Source organism: Mauremys mutica, chromosome 5, assembly GCF_020497125.1.
Source record: "Mauremys mutica isolate MM-2020 ecotype Southern chromosome 5, ASM2049712v1, whole genome shotgun sequence".
Lineage (NCBI taxonomy): Eukaryota > Metazoa > Chordata > Testudines > Geoemydidae > Mauremys > Mauremys mutica.
The window spans coordinates 1481061-1500609 of NC_059076.1; the positions used below are offsets into that span (position 1 = coordinate 1481061).

Sequence of the window (19549 nt, forward strand, 5' to 3'; positions counted from 1 at the left end):
GTCTGCCCTGCGGAGCAGGGGGCAGGGTTAGCTGGGTAGGAGCTAGGACTTCTGGGTTCCGTCCTGGCTCTGGGAGGGGAGTGGGGTCTAGTAGTTAGAGTGGGGAGGGCAGGGGGCTGGGAACCAGGACACCTGGTTGTCACGGAGTCACCGGGCGATGCTCTGGAACTGCTCCCCACCAAGCCAGTCAGAACTTTGGGGAGCCTCCTCCCGCTTGGAGCAGACTGTCTGCAGGGCAAGAAGCTCACACGGCTTCACCTCCTGGGTCTGACCTTGGAGCGTTCAGCATCCTCCGCCCCTCCGTGCACTTCCCACAGCGAGCCTGCCCCGGCGGGGTCCTGGGGGGGCCACAGGATCCTGCCCCCCCACTGCACAGTCAGACTCTCAGCCAACCAGTAAAACAGAGGCTTATGCGGTGACAGGAACGGGGTCTAAAACAGAGCTTGTAGATACAGCGAACCGGACCCCTCGGCCGGGTCCACTGATTTCCCTACACCCCCCCCTGAATTTTCCCAACACCCCCCAGTTTTGTGAGCTAGTTACATACCAATTTAGTATGTAAATGCCCACAGACAACCTGCCAACCTGAAGCATATTCTCACCAGTAACTGCACACCGCACCATAGTAACTCTAGCTCAGGAACCAATCCATGCAACAACCCTCGATGCCAACTCTGCCCACATATCTACACCAGCGACACCATCACAGGACCTAACTAGATCAGCCACACCATCACCGGTTCATTCACCTGCATGTCCACCAATGTAATATACGCCATCATATGCCAGCAATGCCCTTCTGCTATGTACATCGGCCAAACTGGACAGTCTCTAAGGAAAAGGATAAATGGACACAAATCAGATATTAGGAATGGCAATATACAAAAACCTGTAGGAGAACACTTCAACCTCCCTGGCCACACAATAGCAGATCTTAAGGTGGCCATCCTGCAGCAAAAAAACTTCAGGACCAGACTTCAAAGAGAAACTGCTGAGCTCCAGTTCATCTGCAAATTTGACACCATCAGCTCAGGATTAAACAAAAACTGTGAATGGCTTGCCAACTACAGAACCAGTTTCTCCTCCCTTGGTTTTCACTCAACTGCTAGAACAGGGCCTCATCCTCCCTGATTGAACTAACCTCGTTATCTCTAGCTTGCTTCTTGCTTGCCTATATAAACCTGCCCCTGGAAATTTCCACTACTTGCATCCGAAGAAGTTGGTATTCACCCACGAAAGCTCATGCAAAACGTCTGTTAGTCTATAAGGTGCCACAGGATTCTTTGCTGCTACTAACTTCCTGAACCCTGTGAACTAATGTCCCTTTCCACCCTCATCACTGGATTGGAGAGGTGTGCAGTTTGTGGTCTCCAAGGCTTGCAGGGTAGAGCAGGTTCACCTGTCTGTGCCCCAGGGCTGTGGCATATTCTACCTATTGACCTGAGCAATGCTAAGACCTTCTACAAGGGGCATAAACCCCCATCTGGCCTGTTCAAACAGGGGTCTGTCTGTGGGGCTCATGCTGAAGTAAATGCACTCTCTGCCTGAAGATTGTAGAGTTAGACTTCAGTGCATGACTCTTGACTCCAGCATGTGCGAACAGTTCCTCCATTGATCAGAGTGAATATATTGTCCCCACTACACTTAGATATAATGAATATACTGAAGTAGACTGTCAGACTGTGGTCTTGGTCACCTGTAACATGCTCTTCCAAGGTGCCTAGAAGCCTCTGACAGAAGCACCACAAGAATAAAACCCATAATTTCCTTACTTCCTCTGTGGGAGCAGATCACTTGTCAAAACACCTGTCTCTGTCTCTGTCTCTGTCTCTGTCTCTGTCTCTGTCTCTGTCTCTGTCTCTGTCTCTGTCTCTGTCTCTCTCCTTCCCTCCCCCCCCCAGGCCTGAACTGGAATCAAATGCTGAATGTGACAAGGTAAGGCCCAAGTTGGGCTTTCCTAAGACAAATGTAGTAAGTTAACTGTACTGCTTCCTGGCTGCTAGTCCCTGAGTCTAGATCTCTCTGCTGAACTGATAGAATCACTGTCACTGGAGAATGGGTCTGGGGGATTGGTCTGTCTCAGCTGTCTGAAGTCAAAATTTCTAAGGAAGTAAAGACCTCTCAACTTTGGTTCTTGGTATATTCTGGCACTAGACTGAGACTTCAGAGACCTGGCTTCAAATACAAGACTTCCTGTATCATCTTGGGTGACTCACTTAGGGACAGATTTTTAATGATATTTGTCTTTAAAAATCTGGCCCTTACCCTCAATGTCTTGGTTTCCAATCGTCTGCTTTTATGTTGTATCCCTTTTTATTCACCCTTCTGTGTCTGTTTACAATGTCAGCTTCTTAAGGCACAGATTCTTACTGCTCTACTGTTTTGTACAGCGCCTGACACAACTGGGCCCCAGTCTCCATTGGAATCTCTAGGCACTATCATAAAACATGAGTAAAATTAAAGATTTGTATCAGAACATTTTATAATTTCAGTTCCCAAGTCAGCATCGTTTTACAACTTGCTTCCATTGAGCTTTGACGAACGTGTCTGAAGACCTGTGCACCCAGATTGTGTAGGCTTCTGCTTGAATCACTCGCTTTCCTCACTTCTCACACATGTCTATGCAAGAGAGCTATGTGGATTGGGAGTTACAGTGCAGTGCTTGGTTTGTAAGGAGAGGAGAGGTGCTAATGCCTATGGAGTTTGTGCCTTTTCTAATCCTTCTGGTGCAGGGAGGTTGTTGCCTCCCTAGTAGCTGGGAATCGCTTGCAGCCTCAATCTAGGGCTGTTGAAAAGTGACACTTAAAGGTGCTTGACCAAGATTTTCAAAAGTGACTAGTGATGTTGGATGCCTCAGTTTGTGGGTGTGGGTGTCCAACTAGAAACTCTTGAAGGGATCTCCCCACCGCCCCTTGAAATTGCTGAGACTCTGAAAATCAGACCTCTCTAGGAAGTTTGGGTGCCCAGCCTGAGACAACGTAGTCAGTCTAAAAAAATCTTGACCTTAAAGTCCCGGTGGAGGAAGGACAAATCTGACTCTTTGAGGGGTGGTGTCTGTAACACCCCGTCCCTGCTGTGTCTTTGCTCCATGAGCAGGCATCCTGTGTCCGTAGTAGGCAGAACATCACTCGGTGGGTCTGCCCTCCTGCCACTACAAACCAAAAAGAGCAGTTCCTGGCTTGTTAGCAGCAGGGCTGCAATCAGTGCAGAGTGCACCCAGAGTCACTGGTTTTGCAACCTTCCTTTCCCCCCTTCCCAGGACACAGAATGCTTGCTGAACCCCTGTTTCTGTGGGGGGGGGGTCTTGCTAAAGTCTGCTTCCTTCTCCTACAGGCTCCAAAACACCTGCAGAAAACTTTCATTATTCCAAATGAAGGCAGCCCTGTTGCAGGACAGTCAGCTCAGACTGAACCACCGAATGGGACAGAGCAGCAGGCAGGAAACTGTAAATGTAAATATTGCTAAAACTCTGTTGATGGAGCAGCAAGGAAGCCTGGGACTGTGGAGGTCCGTTGGGGGTTTATGAAAGATCTGATAGGTCAGTAGGTGGCAAAGATGCAAGACAGACTAACTTACCCTGCAAGGGCTCTTTGCTGTCTCCAAAGCAGAGTAAGATTTGTCCTGTGCTAGATCATTCAGCAGAGTTTTTCATCAATGTGCAAGATCTAAATGAGAGAAATTGGACAGTCTATACAAACCACTTCAGTCTGAGCAACTAATGGGTGGGGAACTGTAGAGGAAAATACCTTAAAAGCTTCAGTTTGGTTCAGTGTCTCGTGTTTAAGAGCAAAAGTAATTAGTGTTTGGACTAGTAAGGCTCTTGAGATACATGAAACAAACTGAGGAGGAATAAGAGGAGATTGCAGCCCCTCCCATCTCCTCTGCCTCAAAGTGAGGAGCTATGAGATGGGATCAGCTTTCACTGTAGGAAGTGTGAAATCCCATAAGAGGCATTGGTTGGAGGATTCTGTTAGAGCAGCCTATTGGGTGGGGGTGGAGTGTCCAGAGTCGTCCTATGGACTAACATGCTATCTGTCTCATCAAAGGGTCTCTGCATAGAGCGGTGTGTGATCATACCAGGTGCATACTCTAATACTATTCTTTGTGATGTTGATTAATGCACAGATACAAAACTTGTGTTTAAAATAGCTAGTGTGCTCCTGTTTTAGCTCAGTGTAAGGTTTCTGATTGGCACAGCTCTTAGCAGTGATGTTCTGCAGTATTTTTGAGGCTTGTCTTGGGAGCCATGAAGGCAAGAACCGCTGGCATTGGACCTCTTCTGTAGGAAGCCTTTCACGTGGAACTAACTGTAGCATTCTTCACAGAGAGCCATTTGAAAAAGAGTGGCACTTCTCAGAGCAAGGAGCAGCCCCAGAATGCCAAGCCACTAGAACCGCCCTCGAGTATCCGGTATGTTCCTCCTTGGCCTCAGGCTGGGGGAGAGAAAAGAAATAGACTAGTGAGCTGGAATGACTAAGTTGTTATCTGTCAAGTACCTTGGTTGAAAGCTTTGGTATGATTGATCAAAGGGGGTTTCAAATCCACATAATGTACCAACATTTTTGGGTTATAGATTTTCATCAGTTGAATATAAAATAGGTCTCTTGAGAGGCGGCATGGCCTAGTGAATTAGGCACAGATGGGACGAGAACCTAGGTATGACTGTGCAAGTCACTTGTGTCTGCTTTCCATTTTCTGGATGGGAATAGCACCCTCTTCCCCCCCCCCCCCTCAGGGCTGAAGTAAGGAATTGTGTTTGTAAATCTCTAAGTGCTGCTTGGACGGGAGGAGTAGGGTGGCTAAGGATGGCTGCGCAGCAACTTCATAGAATAGTTTGGACAGACTCTTATCTTAAGTGTCTAGAATATCTAATGGCTTGGCCCTTTCCTTCGCTTCTGCAGCTGCTGATTCTTCTACCTGCACAAGAGAATGGTAGTAAAAGATCCACCAAAGCCAATTGAAATGCAGTTGTTGCTCTCAGTTCTGTCCTTTTTTCAACCTCTTGTCCCTCTGTTGAGGCTCTGTTTGATCTTGTGAAATCTACAGCATCTTCTGTAGTTGGGGAAAAGTGGCAACAAATTCTGGCACTACAACTAAGCTAATGTACAAAAACTCTTCCAAGCAAACTAAACCTTTCACATGGTGCTGGGTATGGACAGTACACAATACACTTTCGACTGTGGCGCATGCCCTGCCCCACCTTGCGTCACTGATGCTGGCTGTGAGAAACTGGCGTCTATCAGAAACTCGCATCTATCACTTACTGAAGCTGGGGCTGGAGAATAACATTGTGGTTGCTTAGTAAGATAGGCTTTATCTCAACTATTGTTTTGTAAGTCTAGGAACCCTCCATCCTTCGCGCTTCAGCCCATCCCCTTTTTCTAGCATCTTCATGGCTGCGTGTTCTGAATATGTGGTGTGTTCACATAAGCATCACAGATCACTTGATGGTGCTGAGTACGCAGGAGGGGTTGTATAAAACAAAGGCTGCAGTGGAGACCAGGAGTGATGTTTCCTGTGCTGCTTGGATGTAACACACCCTTTACTCTTTCAGGAGACAGAGTTATAAGCAAGCAGTGGATGAGCGATGTAATGGGCAACAGCTAGGAGACTGTGACCACTCTCCTTCATATGATAAGGCCACTTCTTCTCCTGTAAGCAAGACTCTAGCCTCACTCAGCCCAGCCAGCAAGGTGAGTAGATTCCACGGCCCCACATCACTCTGCCTGTTCTGGATCCCCTTCTGATGCTCTCTGCTCTCTTCATAGGTCGCGCGTCCGTTCAAACGCGTTTTACGGACGGTGCAGAAGAACCAGCTGCTTGTGACCCCAGGGTCCACAGGGCACAACAGTGTCATGAAAAACCTTATCAAACGCAACACTCCTACCCGACCGGATTCCAAGGTAGAGACGATCTCTTTTCCCTTGAGGGTGAGAAGGGAAGAGCAAATGTATGGAGCAGGGTTGTCCGCTTTGAAATGCTCACTGCAAATCTGCATCACAAGCCGTTCAAGATTCCAAATGAGGAACGGTACCAAGGAGCGAACTTAAATCACAACTCTTCCCATTCCGATATGCTGACTGAATGTCCGATCCAGCACCCAAACTCTCCTCTCAGTGCTCTTGGCAGAGAGGCTAAAAACTGAATGGGTCATGAAGATTTTCCCCTTTGATGTCTGGAGATGCTCCCTCCAGAGTGAGAGATGCTGGTGTTACCGGAGAGCAAAGCCTTCTGTCCCTAGCAAGAGTACAGCATAGGCCGTGTGAGGGTAAGGGGTGTACAGGAGTGCATTGCCATGCTGGTATCTTTCATCAGCATGAAATTGACGGCCTGTAGTCTTTAGCTTAATCCATTGAAAATCCTTTTGACAATCTCTTCCATGCCAAGTACTGGGTTTGGATAGTTTCCCCTGTAGCAGTTGTCTTTATGGCTGCCTGGTAGGTTTACTCCTGGGGGAATTCTGCGGCAAAAAATTACAAATTCTGTGCACAATATTTTAAAATTCTGCACATTTTATTTGTCAAAACACTATATAATCATGCCAGTTTCAATTATTTTGACAATTCATTTCAAAATTGCGTGTGTGTGTGCATGCATGCATGCATACATTCCCCTAGGATAGGGTGAGCAGACGTCCCAATTCTATAGGGATGGTCCTGAGTTTTTGCGTCTTTTTTATATAGGCTCCTATTACCACCACCACCACCCCATCCCGCTTTTTCACACTTTGCTGTCTGGGTCACCCTACCCTAGGAGTAGAGAGTTAAACCCCTACGACAACCCAATTCCTGCTTCTCTGCCCCCTCCCCCACAGAGTCCAACTGGGGGTCAGACACACTCCCTCCCTCCCTAGCCCCCCAGAGCCCAGCCATGCCCCACCCCAGCCCACACACTCTCAGACCCTGCCCTCCTAGAGCACAGGGATCCAGAGGGAGAAGCAGCCTGATGCTGGGTCCTGGGCTTGCACAGTTTCCTGTGTGCCGCCACCACCTTCTTTCAGGGCCTGCTAGGAACTGCAGCTTCTGGGAACCGTCCAGATCACTCACTCACCCACCCCCTGCCCTAAACAGTCCTTTTGCGAGCTAGTCCAGCAGTCCCTATTGATGGCCAACATCTCTGCAGCTGATTTCAGGATGCCGGAATTCTACATGCCCAACATTAATTTCTGCAAAATTCTGCATTGCACCGTGGCACAGAATTCCCTCAGGAGTATAGGTTGGTCCTGGGGTAGTGGTGGCATCCGCTGTTGCATTGAGGTGAGGGGAAGATCATGTAGGGAAACAAAAGTTTGGATGTATTTTTGCAGGTTTGAAAATGTGCATTTTTATAACCTCTTCATGGCATAGGAGCACCTTAAAATCATAATGAATCTGGTCTTTCATTGCCCCTATCAGTTAGCTAATATCAAAGTCTCAACACATATTGTGACCTTGACATCAACTCCTTAAAGCTTTCTTTTGCATGTAGAGAAATCTTGGCTTCTCTATCACATTCAGCCCAAACTCATCCTATTCTGGGATTGCCAAACTCTAGGATGGTCAGTGGACACTTCTTAGAATTTGAAATTGGGTCTTTGCTGCCCAACAGGCTGCTGGAGAGTTGTAAGACAAGCCGGGCATTGAGAACCAAAGCTGTTTGATCATCATAACTAACCACTGAGTCCAAAGGTTGTGGTTCTAGGGTTTACTTGACTAGTTCCACAAGCAGTAATCTTGTTTCTCCTCTTTTCTATCTAAACGGGGGGGAGTTTGCTGTAAGTAACGACTCCTTAATCACAGGGTCTGTGGGCTCATATTGGGCACATTTATTACCTCTCTAACGGGCACTGGCGGCTCTTTAACCTCACCACTAACCTGCACGCAGACCTAATATTTCTTCCGAGTCTCATCTGAGAGCACAATGATGATGTACTGGGCAGCATGCGGAGGGTGTCTACACTAGGAAGTGAGTAGAATTTTCAGAGTGGCCCAAAGGGGATCTAACAGTACCTGGATAAAACTCAGCCATGGCAAATACAAACTGAGACTCTCTGATGAAGGGGATTGCTGTTGGACATCTCATGGTGTGTAAAATGCTCTCCAAGGGAAACAGTGGAAGTGATACTACTTATGTCACTCAAACTAGGCTGGCCAAAGCCCTGGAGAATATACTGTAGGGAATAATCATGCTTTGGCCCCTGGGAATGAACTAGATGACTTAAAAGGCCTCGCATTCTATCTTCTAGACTAAAAACCATGTGTCTAAAAAGGGCGTAAAGAGGTCCCCTTCAGGGCTCTGAAAAGAATGGAGGAATTTTCATGTTTGTAGCATTGACACTGGCTAGTGCCGTTAGATGGTTTGTGGTGAATCCAGCAACACGGTCACTGATGGTGTCTTTGCCTGAACGTGTCAACTGCAGTAACTGTTTCTGCTTGGATGTTGGGCCTGAGGTGTCTTACAGGAACTGCCCCACTCACCCTCTGAGCTCCTTTTCTCAGTCAATGGAGTTGTTGAACTAGCACTGGTGCCAGAACAGCACTGTCTCTTTCCTAACACACGTGCCTATTCCAGAGGGAGTGTGACTGTGTCTCTGACTGAAGCTGCAGTTCCTAGGTGTGTTGTCTCTGGCTTCCTGTTCCCAAGTAGCCTGGGGCAGAAACAAGCCCCAGCAGTTGGGTATAATCTGAGCTTCCTGCCCACCCAAGGAGAAGGAGTGGCAGCGGCTGGAGAGCCTGAGGAAGAAGCAGGAGGCCAAGCAACAAAGAAAACAGAAAGTGGAGGAGGCAAAGAGACGGCGCCTCGAGAAGATGAAATTGTGAGTGGCTGCCCCTCCAGCTGCTCCTTTTCTGGCTCAGCTCTGGAGCACTTCAAGGTCTTGTCTACACTGGTCACTTGCCCTGATTATCGCCATTGGTAGCTAGCTACAGCTACATTACTGCAAACAGCTAGTGTAGGTGGTGTACAGCTGCTGCTGCTGCCAGTGGAGCTTACCCCAGTTTGAAGCAAGGGTAGGTTGAGCCAATGCAAGGCTCTTACACTCTGCATTGAAGGTTTGCACCAGTGCACTAGCTGCTCCAGTGCTGGGGCCTTGATAGCTGTAACCAGGGCAAATCCCCAGTGCAGCCAAAGCTAACTGTCCCCACTCGTCCCCCAGGAAGCGTGAGGAGCGTCTGAGGAAGGCACTGCAGGCTCGCAAACGGGTGGAGCAAATGGAAGAGGAGAAGAAAAAGCGGATGGAACAGAAATTCACTCAAAGTGAGGAGAAGACTAAGAAGGTAAGAGACCCAACCTGGAAACAGAGCCCCTAGGGACAGCTGGGTTTTCTCACGGCAATGGGCAGTGAACCCAGTGGATGGTAGCAATGGATTGCCTCGCTGTGTGATAAACATATCGGCAGTTACTAAAATCCTTGATATAGTGATACAGGCCACAGGGGCCATGAGTGGGTAATGAGGCCGCTTGGTATTAGAGCCAAAAGAGTCACTTTACGGCCTATTCGTAGTCCTCTGTTCAACAGGGGAAGACGCTCTGTTCTGTCAAGTCCATGCAACAGTGTTGTTTGTTCCTATTGTGGATTTCAGTCTCTATGGTACTCTAAGCTCTTTGAGGACTAGTAGTGGTGTCTTCTGTTCTCCTGAGCAAAGTCCTATCAGCAGGGCCTGTGCCCTGCAACCAGACTACAAGTGTTGAGTGGGGTGCTCAGGTTTGGGTTGGCTCAGTTCTCATCCTCCTGCTTGTGCAGTCAGCCCAGCACCAGCTGTGTGCCCCACTCCTGCCAGCTGCCACCACTTCACTGTGCTGTGTGCGCCCTGCGGAGTGACAGGCCCTGCAGCTCCTTGGCACACTCACTCCACAGCACACAGTATGCAGCCATGGATGTGCTCGGTCACCAGTGCTGATCCTGCTGAGTCAGGTAGTAACTCAGACAGAGGTTAGGGGTTTGTTACAGGAGTGGGTGGCTGAGATTCTGTGGCCTGCATTGTGCAGGAGGTCAGACTAGATGATCATAATGGTCCCTTCTGACCTTAACTCTATGAATCTGAGCTTCATGGGAAGGGTTGCACTTAAGTCAGAGAACAACTCGACTCTCAGGCTTGGATCAGGTGAGCTTGGTTCCAGTCCTAGTCGGTCTTAAAATTAGGTCCAAACAGACGTGTACGTGGAGCAGGGAGGTCACTCTGTTCACACTGCACTAAAGCGTGTGGGCCACTCCTGTAATCCACCTTCAGTGCAAAGGCCAGTGCCCCTGCACCTGGATGCAATAGTTCCTAGTGAAAGACCTGCTTTCTTTGATTCCAGCCTGCTGACATCTGTCAGGGACTCTAACCCCGACAGCGAAATTCGTTGTCTGATCACAGAGAGACAGGCAACACCAGCAAGGTCCGATCAAAAGCTCTTTATTGACAAGTGCATGCATCAATAGAGAGCAGCTCGTCTCCAGCGAGAACCAGGCAGCCTTTACAGCTTAGTATTAGCCTATATAGACAGTTTTATTATGTCCTACATCGTTCACTTGAGCAACCACCCCCCTTTTCTAACAACTAGAAATTAGACACCTTTAATATACACGCATGCCTAATCTTTTATGTCTACAGCATTAAATTGTGAATTCTATTTTAACAAGCACCAAAAGTTAGGAATACAGGGGAGTTTTAAACAAGCCTATAACTCAACCAGGGAGTTAGAATCTGAACTGTGGGATGCTAGGGTTTCTTATCAGTTCTTCAAACACTGTTCTTAACACAGCACAGCTGGTACTATGCCAGGAATGCAATCCCTGGTTTATCTCACTTTTTCCCTGGCTTTGTGAGACAATGCTGCTTCTCAGTATTTCCCCACTCTGGGATTATCCAGAAACCTCTGTTAGCCTGACTTTAGTCAGGTTGGCATACCTGTTTTGTCTGCTATATCTTTATTCAGGCCTAACACAACCACGCACAGCTCTGCTGAAAGGTGCATGTGTGACAGATCTCTCTATTTATACCACTTCTGTGAGCCACGCTGTTGCAGGCTGTTCATGTGACAGATACCAGGGAGAATATGCAGAATACTCCAGAGTTGACTGTTGCTTGCATCCAGGGTATTACTGATGAAGTGTAAGGGCAGCAGCAGGAGCTGCCAAGTTAGAGATGTGCTGTGTGTGGTTTACCTGGTGTTCTAGGACATTGGTTTTCAAACCGTGGGTCACGACCCAGAACCGGGCCGCAGAAGGGAAGGGACTTGGTCACGGCGGCTCTGGTCATTAAAAGTCCCATCAGTGGTGCTGCCCGGCTAAGGCGGGCTAGTCCCTACCTGTCTGACACTGCGGAAGTGGCAGCAGCAGGTCTGGCTCCTAGGTTGGGGAGCAGGGGCCACAGGGCTCTGCGTGCTGCCCCTGCCCTGAGCACCGGCTCTGCACTCCCATCGGTCAGTTCCCGGCTTGTGCACCTCTGCCTAGGAACTGAACCTGCTGCTGGCCACTTCCAGGGCACAGCGTGATCTGCGGTGCCAGGACAGGCAGGAAGCTGACCGGGAGCCGCCCGAGGTAAGCCTGGGCCCCAATCCCGTGCCTCAATCCCTTGCCCCGGCCCTGAGCCTCCCCCCACCTCAGCCCAGAGCCCCTTCCCACACCATGAACCCCTCATTCCTGGCCCCACCCTGCAGCCCTCATCCCCACATCCCAGCCCTGAGCCCCTCCCACACCCCAAACCCCCCTTATCCCCAACTTCGTTGAGTTACAGGCATCAACAATTTTCTTCAACTGGGTCGCCAGAAAAAAAGCCTGTTCTAGGGGCAGCCCAAGAGCCTGGGGATCCAGCTTAGTTGGTCTGGCTTAAGCTCTGGGGGAAGGTTGTCATTCACTGAAGCCCTTTTCTTCCTCCTTCCAAATGAGGATGAAAACTCAACAAGCTACAGCGCTTGTTCCCATTCTGGGTGATGGGGCATAAAGCAGATCTTTTCAGGATCCATCCTTCAAGGTTATGGGGAAAGACTAAAGGACTGCATCTTTCCCTTGCACTAACAGCCAGAACCACCTACAGTCCTCAGTACTCTTCTCCCAACCACGTGTTCTTGATTATTGCTAGACCACTCAGCTAAAGTGAAGGAATCTTGCATTTGTGGTCTTCTCACCTCCATGTCCCCTGTTCATTTTGCACATCGGTTTGCCTGCTAGAAAACTATACCTCAAGCAAAAGGGAAGCTCATCTTCCTGCTGGCTCTCCCTTGTTCTGATGAAGGTCACGTAGCAATATGGCATTCTGTAATTTGGATTCTGGGTAACTCTGTTTCATGTGCTCTTTCCAGTCATTCCTGGTGATGGTCTTCTCCTCCTGTGAACTCTGAGGCTGAACTCGCTGCACTGGGTGCCATCTGCCTTCAAAATCTGTACACGCTTCACTGGGGCTTTGGACTTTCACTCCACTCCAGACATCCTCCCCCGTGGGATGTGATGAGCCCCATACTCCTGAAGAGCTCCTGACTCTTCTTTCTATGGTAGATAAACATGTCAAGACTGGCTTGTACAAGGCTGGGCAGGGTCCAGACCTGATGTGTTTGATTCTCTCAGGTGCGAGAAGAGAAGGTGGTAGGAAAAAAGATGAAGAAAAAATTAGCTGAGACGACTGGGGGTGTGCAGACCCGAAAACAGAAAGCGCTGCAGATGGTAAGAGCAAGATTAGGTCCCATCTGTAAGGAGAAGAGTTTGCGTTGGAAAAACAGAATGATGGGAAATCTGCACAGTGTGCTTCATATGGGGAAGAGGGCAGAACAATAACCAGTAAATAGCTGTAGGAGAACAGGCCAATGAGTGTGTCAGAGTACCTTTACCTGCACACGCACATAGACTCTTCCACCCCACCCCCCAGTTTCCTAGTCCTTTTGTGACTGAAGTGCCTTCTTTCCTTCCCAGTGAGGGTGGGGTATGGTCACTCTCCACGTATGTTCTAATGCAGCTCACCATTGAGTGGCATAGCACCATAAATGTGCATGATGTTTTTACTGACTTCTCCTTCATATACGCTTTTCCATAGGGCTGACATTTTCAGACGTAGGTATTTTTCCAAACACTCAGCCCTCCATTTCCTCTAAGGGACTAGGAAAGCCCAGGTGCATAATTCCATCCCAGACTTGCTAGCAATTCCATGACCAAATGAATTCTGGAGATGGGTAACTTTGTGCTGTCCCCTAGACGCAGGTGCAATAGGTGCTGGGGGTGGTGATGTCCCTCTTTATATAGCAGCAAATATGAGGGCCGGGAAGAGGGGGCTGCACAACTAAGGTCCAAGGCACTAGTGGTGGTGATGAGGAGGGTCAGAGTAGGTTATGGGTTAAGGCTAGGAAAGGGCACTTGACCCATAACCCTCCCCATTTAGCATAGAAGAAGTGGACTTGCTTTGGCTTCCCAGGAGGAGGATGAACACAAGCAGCAGGAGCTACTGCAGAAGAGGAGAGAGGATGAGCAGCACGACAAAGGGAGGAAGATTGCGGAGCTGAAGAAACTGGCGGAGCAGGAACAGGCAAAGGAGAGGTGAGAGCTGGCTTGTTTCCACACCCTTGAGAAGAGGGAAGGGGGCAGAGCAACAAGAATGGCAAAGCAGATCTTGTCAGTACTAGGAGAAGGGTGCGAGCGATGGGCTATAGTGGAGGGTTCTGGATGCAGAAGGCAGGTATTGGAGCATCCTGGATGGGAAGTGACCTGGGTCCTTTGGGACTCACTTGGTTATGCTTTAATTTACCAGGAGTCATAAACAGCAAGAGAAGGGGAAGGCCCTTCACCTGCAGATGGAGCTGGCAGTGGTTACAGAGGAGGAGCAAAACCAAAAGAAGGTGGGGAGTTGAGACTCTGTGTTGTGCAGTGGACTTTATTCTATTCATGTCTCTGGCCTTGAGCATGCCTTTAGCTTTACCAGCTGCGTTCTCCTAGTGAAGGGTAGCTGTGAGGCCTATAATCTCCAAATCAGCAAGAGGCTGCCTTGGAGTCTAACAAAGAATTGCTGCTGTTCCTCCACTGTGGAGAGAGTGTCTGTCCCCATCATTGGGTAGTGTCCATCCTACTGAGGGAGGGGATGAACGGGAGACTAGGGCCTCTCGTATAGGACAAGTCAGATTCAATAGAAGTGAAAACAGGGTGATCTGTTTATCACTTGGACTTGGTAACAGGAGGAACAGAGTCCTGAAGAGCAGGAACGGTGGGACAATAAAAGCAAGCCACTAGAATCTGTTGCTATTGTTCCCAGTAAATGGCTGAATATAACAGTGGAGGTGGGTGAGCCAAGAGCATGAGCAAAGACAAGGGTTCCAGTATCTACTGGGCTCTAATTTCCTGGGTCGGTGGAGGCCTTTCCTCTTTTGTTTGGGCCATTCTCCTTCTAAGAGGGCAGGGATGTCTCTTATCTGAGCAGCCATAAGAAACTTGGCTCAACACAGAAACGGTGGAGAGAATTCCTTGGTTTGGAATTTAAACCAAGTGATAGGAAATGGCCACATAATGGCACTAGATCCTGAGGAATCCTGGGAGTTGGTGCTGTATTGTAGCCTCTCATTAGTCACCCCAAGTAGGTGAGAAACTTCCATGTATCTCCAGTTGCTTGAAACTCTCCAACTACCACCATTGGAGTTGAAACACCCTTGTGTTTCTAGCTTAGATGTGTTTGGTGAATCAAACTGAAAAGCTAGACTTAAGGCATAATGAGATCAGCTTTGCTTTTTCAAGCAGCCAGCTACTGCCTCATCCATAACTTCTGGTTGTCTGATGCCTGATACTATCTGAAACTTGACTTGTCTTTTATTCTGTGACTATTTTAGAGCTCACTGGAAAAATGAGGGACTCTTTATTGGGTTCACATAAGAAATATCCTTGCAGCAGGTGGTGGGTCTCATTTTGAACTGTTCCTGCTCAGCCATGCTGGAACAAAGCCCTTTTTTTCCTGCTCTCAGCAAACGCTCTATACAGTGACATTGGCCTAAGTGACTGTCTCATGGGTTCTTACGCTTCTTTCTACAAATGACTAGGTGTTGCACTTACCTGTAGTCAGGAGTTGAATGTTAAAAACTTCATGTTGTCTTATAGCTTGTATTATGGCTAGGAATTCCTGTCATGGTCCCACAGTACTAGGCTCTATACAAACAAGTAACACTCCCTGCTCCAGAGAGATTACAGTTCAGGGGTCAGATTGGACGTGACAAGTGGAGAAATGGAGAGGGTGAGGGGAATGAAGTTACACGATGAACAGAGACTATCAGAAAAATGCAAGTCTCTTCTTGGCACTTGCCTCTCCCATGCCGAATGGAAACAATTTGTAGGCGTCACAGCAGAGTGAGACTTTAAGAAGGGATTCAAAGGTGTATAAGTGGGTGGCTCTTCAAATGTTGACTTTTGTCCCCTATGCATAGTTTCTGACAACTAGTGCAAGACGTTTCTGTTCTCTTTGTGTGGGGAAGAGGTGTAACACTGAGTCAGCGACTCCTTCCCTTGGTTTGAAAAAGGTCTGACTCCTGAAGCACTTTATGGTTGTACAAAGCCCCTTAGGTGTGTGTGCTTTTCAGGAGGTTTTGCTGCTGTAGACCAGAAGCACTAAGCAGGCTGCGATAAGTAGCTTCCTTGCCTCTGCTGCTGTAAGGAGGGAGTGAGATGGAAGGAACACGTCCTGTGACAGTCCATCTTCCCACCTCCTACCCTAAGAACTATCAAACAGCTAATGGTGCTCAGTCCTGTACAGTGTACTGCATAGACAAGCATCAGTGAGTTTACAATGGGAGTAATTGTTGCTGCTGCTTTTAGTTGTACTTTCCAGCCATACTATTCCTGTTGCATGAAAGATGACGCTGCTGAACGGTGGAAAAAACAGGGCAACTTGCTGCTTTTTCAAGAATATTGTTGATGATTTTTTTGATTGTATACAGCTCATTTTTAAAAAAATGGTATCAGCACCACATGGCTTTAGATGAGTCTCTACGCTTAGCTTGATTTTTTTTTTCAGGCTAATTATAGAATAGCAAATGTCTGACATCAAATGTGACTCAGATAAACTGAGTAAGCTGTGTTCTATACAGCAGTCCTGTAGCTGAAAGTGTTATGCTTCAGCACAGCGTGGTAGCTTAATAGGTGAGAGATCCATGTTCAAGTCTTAATTCCTCCCTCCACAAACCCTCTCCGTTGGCATGAGTTGGAAGCACAGCCAAAGCAGCCTGCTCAGCCCCTACAGGGTGGGTGTGCATGCATGGGGAGGGGGGGGGAGTGTGCTCTTCTTTTACAATACAAGGATCTACACTGGCATATGGAGTGACTTTCTGTGCTGTATCATGCAGTTTAAGACTAGAGCTAAGCTTGTAAGCCTTTTCTGGGTGGCTACAGAGGCTGCCCTCTGCAGTTACAGGGAAGCTGCACTTTCTGTAGGTCATTGCCCTATAGCAATGGTATTTACTGCTCAGAAACGTTCTGCTGTGTGTGGTTACTGTAGGACAATGCCCTACAGTATTGCTTTTGGAGCATGTGGATGCCAGTCGAGGTTAAGCTTTTATTTATTTTTTTTGTAACTGAGCTTTGACAAGAATCTAAGGAAGTTAAGCTCAATTGAAAAATCCCAGCCCCAATTATTTAACCAGTATCATTCTTCTGAATGATCATGTGGCTATTGTTGCCTTCCCATAAACGGACAGGTGTGATCTCTGGATCTGGTGTTTTTTGGAGTGGGATTGAAGATCAGGTATAAACATGACATTGACTGCCGGAGGCACACCATTGCCACTTTCTGTTTTCCATGGCTCATCTTTGTTCCCTCCAGGGCAGAGGATTTATTTCATTCTCCTGCCCATAGAGACTCATGGCAGAACAGTAACGTGTAATTCAAACCTAGTGTTGTATGGATAGCAGCAATGCTGTGTATATTAATAAACTTGTCGGTGCTGACAGTTGCTGTCCTACCACCTGCTCTTGGCACCAGTGATTCTTGGAGTACACAATGTAAATCTCCTGCTCCTAGAATCTGGGATATTTCTATCATTAAATAACTAATAGACTAATCAAAATCAACAGTGGATTATTTCTAGAAACTCGAGCTGTCTCATCAGCACCACTACATAGAAGTATCATTTTAAGGTAATTGGGTGGTTTGTTTTTGAAGGCTATATATCTAACTTTTTTCTATATGGTTTCAGAAATCTCCTGTCACTGACTCCTATCAAGGGCTCCCTTTAGGCTCAAAAGAACCCAGATTCCCCAAGGTAAATCCAAATAACTATGGACTGGATCTGAACAATGATGACTCCACAGATGATGAAAGCCAGCCCCGCGAGCCCATCCCTGTCTGGGCCACTGGTACGTGCAGATCTTGTTATACCCACTGAAACTTATCTGTGAGAATTTGGAAGACCCCAGATTTCTCAGGGAGGCTTAGAAGTGGAGGAAGCCACAATTTAGGCCGGAAGTGCATGAAACTTCAGCTTACTGCAGTGCCATATGGTACTAGCTTTGAGTGGTAATCTGAGCAGGCCCTCTTGTTTGGATGTTAATCCGGAATCCCTTGTGCCCATCCCTAGAGCTGAAGTGCTTTTGAAGTGTCTGAAAACGGAAGGCTAGGGAGTTGACCAGTGCCTTTCTTTCAGTGAGGGGTTTTCCACAGTACTTGGGATACCTGGAATGTGAAAGCTGCCTTGGAAACCAATTATATTCTTTGCATGAGGGGGAATGTAAGCTTCTATATGAAGCCAGGCAAAACCCTACCTTGATCCAGTACTGAGAATTCAGTATCTGCTATGCCCACCCCAAATCTCTTCCAGGACTGTCTCTGTGGGGACCTTCTGTAGGGCGAGAGAGCCTGGAGGGTTGCTTTTAGATCTTGGCTTTCATGCACTGATTCGCAGTAATCATGGTACCAAGGGAGTGAGGTTTAACAGGAGCCATGAGATGCTACTTAGACTGCTCATGTAACGTGGTGGTTATTTTCCCAGGGGCTCAGCTTTATCAAGCTGTTACATACCAATATTACAACCCTCCAAATATCGAGACACTCTTTGGTAGTTGTGATCCGCCGAAGCTGGAGGACATTTTCCGCAAGAACAAGCCGTGATATTTCAAACACACCAGCTCTGCTGTCTGTCACTCACCACCCCTTCCTGGTACCAAGTCTACACGGGTAGAAGCTGAGAAAGTACTGAGGAAGGAGAGAGTCCCTCTTCTGTCCACCTGCCATTGCCACGTTGTCCTGGTTTTTGTATAAAGGAAAAAAAATGTTTTCTAAGATCTGTTGTTTTTTAAATAGTTGCATAGAATAAAAGCTTTAATAAAAGTTCATGTTAAAATAATCGGCCACGTTCCTTCCTGTCTGGGGTGGGTTTTTGTTGACACTTCGTTTTGCTGTGGGAAAGAGCAGAGGCTTACTAAACTACGGCACTGCCCCCTCAGTGTCACTTTACTTCCTTCTATGCCCTCTCCCTTATGTGTACCCACGCTGCTGTGTGGTACTTGAGAACCCCTGTCTGATTGTATGCCTCTAGATGGGGAAAAGACAAATTTGGGCATAGGAGGAAGGATTTCTCCCTATAAAAAGGGTGACAATCCACCATTAGGCAGGCGATACACCCATCTTTCTATCTTCCATCGCCTCACCCTGCCTACGCCTACGAAAGCTGTCAATTACTGATAAATCGTGGTGTTATTTCTTTTCACAGTTGTAAGTATGAAATAATTCTTATTTCTGCTTTACCTTTAAAGCATCTAGTCTATAAAGAGTTAACTCATAACCATTTTTCATCACTTACCTATCAAAGGTGTGAACAACTCCCTAGTGCTACAGAGTGCATTTAGAACTGTGTATTATCATAGATTTATATCTCTTAAAGAACTGTGATATTTTGTAACTTTGTAATCTCAAACTGCTTTTAAGATTTTTGCATTTACTTATTGATTCATTGATTTTAAATAAAAGGTCTTGATTGACTAATTTTGTTTCAGTGTAATTTCCTGTCATATATCCCCAATCTCCTTGTATAAATTCTGTGAAGCCTGATTCAAGACGAACTTTATCTTCTGATCACACATGGGCGAGCCATACCTATATTATCTATTAATTATTATTAACATTATTAATTAATTAGAAAATTAATTATTAAATAAAACTAAATTAAGTGGATAAATTCCACTGTCCCTACTAACCCACCCCAAATCAGGCTACAAAGCAGAGCCAGCCTATGCTGCCCCGCGGGAGCGCACAGCCCCGGCCCCAGAGCTCTGCGCGTGCGGGGGCTGGGCTCCGGACGAGCAGGGAGCGTCTCTCTCTCCCTGCAGAGCCAAACGCTGCCCCGCGGGAGCGCACAGCCCCGGCCCCAGAGCTCTGCGCGTGGCGGCAGGGATCCGGTGGAGGAGCCGGCGGCTTGCTGCGCTCGGCCCGGGGCTCCAGCCCGGGAGCGCGGACCCTGCGGCTTGCCGCGCTGGCAGGATTGTTAATGGCACCCTGGAGTCCCGGCAGGCAGCCGCGTGCCATTGAAAATCGGCTCCCGTGACGTCTTTGGCAAGCGGCTGCCGGAGGTTGCTGACCCCTGACCTAGTGTCTCTGTGGCTCCATGAGGGAAATAACTAGTGACACCGTGTGGC

At 47.8% G+C, this 19549-nt stretch overlaps 1 protein-coding gene across 1 annotated transcript; it reads left to right on the plus strand.

Annotated features, from left to right (window-relative positions):
• Window positions 1–410: 410 nt before the first annotated feature.
• LOC123371164 (inner centromere protein-like) lies at window positions 411–18976 on the plus strand. Its single transcript, XM_045018459.1, has 12 exons — window positions 411–415; window positions 1902–1935; window positions 4286–4410; window positions 5555–5693; window positions 5769–5903; window positions 8685–8794; window positions 9134–9254; window positions 12527–12622; window positions 13365–13486; window positions 13698–13785; window positions 17116–17275; window positions 17908–18976. Exons 1-12 carry the CDS (start codon window positions 411–413, stop codon window positions 18024–18026), a joined length of 1254 nt encoding a protein of 417 aa, XP_044874394.1. The 3' UTR covers window positions 18027–18976.
• The last annotated feature ends 573 nt before the right edge of the window (window positions 18977–19549 follow it).